We start from the raw sequence: 6514 nt of genomic DNA, 5'->3' as shown, positions 1-6514 counted from the left end.
AGGGTTGTGTATAACTAGTAATACTGAATGTAGTTCTGTAGGGTTGTGTTTAACTAGTAATACTAGATGTACTTGTGCAGGGTTGTGTATAACTAGTAATACTGAATGTAGTTCTGTAGGGTTGTGTTTAACTAGTAATACTAGATGTACTTGTGCAGGGTTGTGTATAACTGGTAATACTGAATGTAGTTCTGTAGGGTTGTGTATAACTAGTAATACTGAATGTACTTGTACAGGGTTGTGTATAACTAGTAATACTGAATGTACTTGTACAGGGTTGTGTATAACTAGTAATACTGAATGTAGTTCTGTAGGGTTGTGTTTAACTAGTAATACTGAATGTATTTGTACAGGGTTGTGTATAACTAGTAATACTGAATGCAGTTCTGTAGGGTTGTGTATAACTAGTAATACTGAATGTACTTGTACAGGGTTGTGTATAACTAGTAATACTGAATGTAGTTCTGTAGGGTTGTGTTTAACTAGTAATACTAGATGTACTTGTGCAGGGTTGTGTTTAACTAGTAATACTTGATGTACTTGTGCAGGGTTGTGTATAACTAATAACATTAGATGTATTTCAGCAGGGTCCCTGAAAGTGTTCTGTTTGTTTGTTTGGAGTTAAGCATAAAGCTACACAATGGGCTATCTGTTTCTAGCGTTGTAAGTCCGCAGACATACCGCTGTGCCACTGTGGGCATGTTCTGTTTCAAGAGTAAATAATGTTAAAGTGAAGAGTAACAAATATTTAATTTCTTGTTTTTGAAGTTCATGTATTTCTGTATTGTAGCATACAGAGTGCATAATTCTTCTCATGATTTATGGCACACGCACGTTTTACCGATGTCACGACAGTACAAATTGCAACGTTAATGTCTACTGTCGACCGACTGTCAGACAACACACTACTGTATAGTGGTGTGACTGGTTAAAACAGACCCCACCAGGCGGCCTTCAGCCCCCTTTCGGGGAAAATAGAAAAACACCCTCCTGTACAAGTTTCAAACTCACCTATTTTTTTCTCAGCTTATTCTCGAATCTTGCTTGTATTTCCTTAACCCAGAGGGAAATATTCCCTTGTAATGAATTAAATACATTTAGTGCGCAAATCAGTTAGTGACTTGTTGACTTGAATCGTGCCAAAGTTGCGATTGTTTGGGAATTTTCATATAATTTAAGATCATGTTGATATCTACGTGTTGTACACATGAAACGTATAACTATCGGTCATGTGCATCCTGCTGAAAGGTTCGTTTTGTTTATTCTTTTATCAGGTCTCATCAAATTTACATAGTTTCATGACGTACTTTCTATTAAATATTATCACTTTAAGTCTTTTCGTTTTTAACTTAAACACGTTATTTTTTTTTTATCAAACGTAAACACTGCCTCAAGGTTCTTCAAACAGATGACGTTGGATAGTTTGATAAAGTAACTTGGAAAACAGCGTCACTAAAGTTAAGAGGCTTTCACTAAAGGTTATACAAGAATAACAAAAACTCGTATATTTGAATCTATGTTTTCTTGCAATTTCAGAACACAGAAAATCGTCCTCATGGAAGCATATGTTCGAAATCTTAAATTTTGAGAACTTTGAGGTCTAATAACAAATATCCACATACTTGCTTAGTGTCATCATCATAGACCTTATGAAGAAACTGAGGTCGAGGATATATTAGTCTTGCCAAGTGCATAATTTGGAACTCTGTTTTTTTTTGTTTTGTTATTATCATTTAATGGGTATCCAAACTAATGGTATGTGACCCTCTTCTCGTATGAAACACGTCCCCCCGGTGGGTCAGCTGTAAGTTTACGGAATTGCAGTGCAAAAATCCGTGGTTCAATTATCCACGGTGGACAGAGTGCAGATATCCCATTGTGTAACATTGCACGACGAAAACAACAACTTATGAAGCCCGTTCTGTAAAGTATTAATAACGATCACATTATTACGAAGGTTCCAGAAAAATCTATGTGTGCTATTCACTGACTTCCTGTTGAGTAATTGGGTAGGTTAACTAGAGGCTCGCCGGAAACTGTATTGCAGAGCTGAAATCTGACATTTTCTGATATCGACTGAGCTTGGTAGAAAGTAAAAGACTAGAAACAAGTCGTACACTGTAAAACAGCCCTTATTTCACTGCACAATCAAACAACAATGTTAAGGATAAGTGTGAAATGTGGCAGTTGTTCCTTACTGAGCAAACATGGCATTATATTCTAATAACATTGCTCTCACTTCAAAACAAGGGATATTGTATCCCTGGGGCATCACCTGACCTGCTAGTGGAAAAGATCACTGAGGCTAGCACAGATAGCTCTTGAGTATCTTTTGCACAAAATTCAACAAACAAACGTAACATTCCTTTGTGATCTTTGTACTGTTTTAATGACATCTATTGGTGGCCATCCGTTTATACCAAAACAGGCGAGCAGATGCTTCCCGCTTAAGTTTTAAAAAACAGTTTGCATAACTTTCTAAAAGCCATTTAGATGTAAACGAGTAGTGCCAGACTTTGTACATGTCTAGTATTCTGTATCCTGTATCGAGTAACTCTAGAGTGGTCCACGTACTGGTCACTGGATGTGTATCATCATCATAAATGCATGTACCTTGGAATCGAGTCTGATAGAGACCAAATAAAAAGTTCATTCCTGGGAATGCTATGGTGAAGCTTGGCGATAGTTGAAATAAGGAGGTCGAAATGTACAGTATATCTTGTAAATTATGTTGGGTGATTTGTTTTTACAGCAATAGCAATAAAGTGATGTATAGTCATAATAAATAATTTTTTGTCGTCTTGTACTTCCTAATATAGCTTCACAGTTGGTACATGCTTTAAAGTACGCATTGCTGTCATTCAGCATCGCACTCACAAATGTTTATGACTCGCAACCCCACTGCTATAGGTAAGCGTTTTCTATGATCTGTATATACATGTATTTCATGGAGTAATCATTAATTTTTTCGACCAACAGTTTGTCCTTAAAACTCTTGATGCAACCATGGAAGCAACATCCTTTAAATTCCTATCCAGTTATGGTGTGTGTGTATGCAGCCCATCATTATAACAAGGGCCAATTTTCACATCACTAGAAGAGATATACGATGTCCTATTTTATCAAGCCAAACATTACCAACGATGGATTTACTTGGTATGAGTTTCATAACACTGTATAAGTATGAGACCAATTTTCTGAGATTGAAGAAACTTGATTCTAACCATTTCCTTGAATTCTGGAACAATAGTGGTGTTTTGGGCAAACAAATCAGTACCCATTAATATAATGAAGGTGGTCGTTTTGTAGGGCTACTGGTATGTAATCATTTGGGTGAAAGGGGCCTAAAATAGTTAAAGATGTCATCAGAAACTCCTAGAAATATGGGAGAGAAGCCCTCAATGTCTGATTATCAAAATTCATAAACAGTCTCTGGGAAGTTTTTACAGATCTGAAAACCGAGAATGTCAATGATATGGTTGCTGTAAGTGCCATGCTTGAATTCTGGATGTTTTAGTTGTAATGAATACACGAGTAATTTCTAATACAAAACTATCAGAAAAATGTAAATATTAACTGGTTTCTTTTGGTTATTTTACCTAGGCAGGGATACATACCTTTGTCCACAAATATGATAAACAATCTGATATGTCTTAGGATTCAAACCAAAGACGAACATTGAAACTATCTGACTCAAGAGTAAAGCTTTTGAGGTAAATGTTGGTAGATAAAACCAGTGTGAACTAGTTGGATCACTTAAAAGAACTGTTTATATACAGCTGGTAAATTTTGATTGGTCGACCAGAACTCCGTCGTAGTTGACAACATCCATCAAAGTTATTAGATTTACAAATTCTGAGACATAGTGGACCACATTCAAGATGGCTACTGGTTCTGGACTATCGAGATTACCAGTTAAACACCCTGGCCACATGGACTATCGAGGTTACCAGTTAAACACCCTGGCCACATGGACTATCGAGGTTACCAGTTAAACACCCTGGCCACATGGACTATCGAGGTTACCAGTTAAACACCCTGGCCACATGGACTATCGAGGTTACCAGTTGAACAGTCTGGCCACATCAACTAGATGTGTTGTCAGGGGTCAACCAGATGTGATGTCAAGGAGTCAATCGGATGTAACGTCAGGGGTTAAAAGTGAAACAGGTCTATTTTGATACCATTATTTTTATATATCTAAACTATTTATAAAACGTGTTTGAGAAACAGGTATTACCTCATCAGTACCTCTAGGGTTTAGAAATTATCATTTTATCATTCTAGATTTGCTTTGCATTTTCTATGGACTGTCCAGTCAAGGAACACATCTCCTATTTCTTATAGTTACATTGTATTCTACTTTATAAAGATAGCACAGCCTGGTGGTTAAGGCACTCGATTCACAATCTGGAGGTCGCGGTTTCGAATTCCCGTTATCGAACATGCTCACCCTTTCAGCCGTGGGGGTATTATAATGTGATGGTCAAGCCTACTATTTGTTAGTAAAAGAGTAACCCAAGAGTTGGCGGTGAATGGTGTTGACTGAAGGTTGCGGTTTCGAATCCCTGTCATCGAACATGTTTCCCTTTCAGCCTTTGGGGATTATAATGTGATAGTCAAGCCCATTATTCTATTGTAAAAGAGTGGCCAAAAAGATGGCGATAGATGGTGTTGACTAGCTGCCTTCCCTCTAGTATCTCAATGCTAAATTAGGGATGCATAGCGAAGATAGTCCTCGTGTAGCTTTGCGCGAGATTAAAAAAGAAACCAAACAATCTATCTCGTGGCTCTCACGTGGATCAAAGGTATTTCCACATTCCACTTCTTGTGTTTTGATTGGTTAGCTACAGAGAGAATGTGCATTTTGAATGTCATTTTAAATAGATATTTCATTTCTGATTTCAAAAGCACGAAGACTCGCTGGTGGAGTCTGATCCTTGTTTATGTATACACTGTTTTACCTGTTGATCGTGTAAACTAATGTTTATTTCCTTTAATTTTTCTATTTTAACGATACAGCAATTACCACCCCTAGTGATTGTAATGAGGGGATGGGTGGGAGGTGTAACTTAGTTCGGCCAGGGAGTAATAAGGGGCTCGCTTTAAGTGGCAGATAGCAGTCATATGCCCGTAGCTCCAGAGACAACCTTAGTGTTTTTGTTTGGGGGGGGGGGTATGCCCTAAGCTTGACCCAGAATTGTTCATTATCCCGATCAGTTACTCTTCCATTTCTTCTTTTTACCCACACTTCAACACCATGTCTTGTCCCTTTCACTTCACCTACAACAAACAACCATGCTTGACCTTCCACATACTAGATCCTTAAACCTCTAGTTTTTTCATATATCGAACACTTGTATGTCAAAGTGCCTCATTGATAAACTTGGGGGCTTATAACACTGAAAACTAGGGTTTGATACCTGTTGTGGGCACAACACAACTAGCCCATTGTGTAGCTTTGCACTTAACATAAACAAACGTGCAAGGTCAGATGTAAAGAAAGTCATTAACCAACCTAGAATAATAAAATTGTTTTCTCCTAAACATGAAGCCTTACTTGAAAATTGGTGATTTTGTATTAAGTAATAATTGTGTTATGTTTCCAAGAACCTCTTGAAATAAGTAAATGCAATCTTTAATTTTTTCAACTCAGGGAGGAAAGTTCTACTTCTTGGAGCATGTTGGATATCCATTAGATTCTTGGAAGTTCAGAGTACAGCAGTTGGTCCAGCCAGTATGGGAAGTTTACTTGTTTGGATGTCAGCTGACCAGAAACATCTCTCAAGATATAGATAATATTGGATTCTCTCACTTATCTCATCGTATTTCCTATAATTCTGATGTTCTTTTTATTTTAAGGCCTCACGTTGTTGGTATTGCTACAAAATAACTTTTGGATGAAATATTAGTTTCTAGTATTAAAATAGTTTTTTTTTTAAACTGTGACTAATGACCTAATATTAGCTCGTGCATTCTTACCTTACAAGGCTACTAACCTAACATTAGCTGGCACATTATTAACCTCCAAGACTATGGATACACTGATACGTGAATAATTGTTAAACATATCTTCAAACTATAAACAGTTGATTAACCTAACATACCTTATTGTCATTGTTTGACAAGTTTTTAAACTTCCTTGAAAAAAGCTTATTAAAATGTTAAATGTTTATAATTTTTGCCTTTTCTTAATATTTGTCAGTAGAATAAAGACATTTGGATATATTTTTGTTTTTATCGATAGATAAATAAACTGTACTTGTTTCAAAAACTTGTATATTCTATTATCAAGAATACTTAGTAACTACGTGTTCATTTTCGATGTCAATGTGATACAATAAAGAACCTGTTTCAGTTTCACATATGATATTGATAAAATTTATAGACCACAAACCAATGAGAGATATAATACAGCAACCATACTTTCAAAGCAATGTTTTACCGTTTTTACATCATAGATCAGCTTATATGGTGGGCTTTTACCACAAACCAATGAGAGATATAATACAGC

At 36.5% G+C, this 6514-nt stretch overlaps 1 protein-coding gene across 1 annotated transcript in view; it reads left to right on the top strand.

Moving 5' to 3' along the window:
* The window catches only part of LOC106472946 (methyltransferase-like protein 7A), a 13589-nt gene extending 7315 nt beyond the window's left edge, over positions 1–6274 (top strand). The window contains exon 2 of the mRNA XM_013933616.2: positions 5657–6274. Coding sequence (XP_013789070.1) covers positions 5657–5893 — 237 coding nt within the window. The 3' untranslated portion in view covers positions 5894–6274. The remainder of the gene's footprint in view (positions 1–5656) is intronic.
* Positions 6275–6514: the final 240 nt, after the last annotated feature.

This window comes from Limulus polyphemus, unplaced genomic scaffold (assembly GCF_000517525.1).
Source record: "Limulus polyphemus unplaced genomic scaffold, Limulus_polyphemus-2.1.2 Scaffold5756, whole genome shotgun sequence".
Taxonomy (NCBI): domain Eukaryota; kingdom Metazoa; phylum Arthropoda; class Merostomata; order Xiphosura; family Limulidae; genus Limulus; species Limulus polyphemus.
The sequence above is the reverse complement of the archived record's forward strand: the minus strand, read 5'-3'. Positions and strand labels throughout refer to the sequence as shown.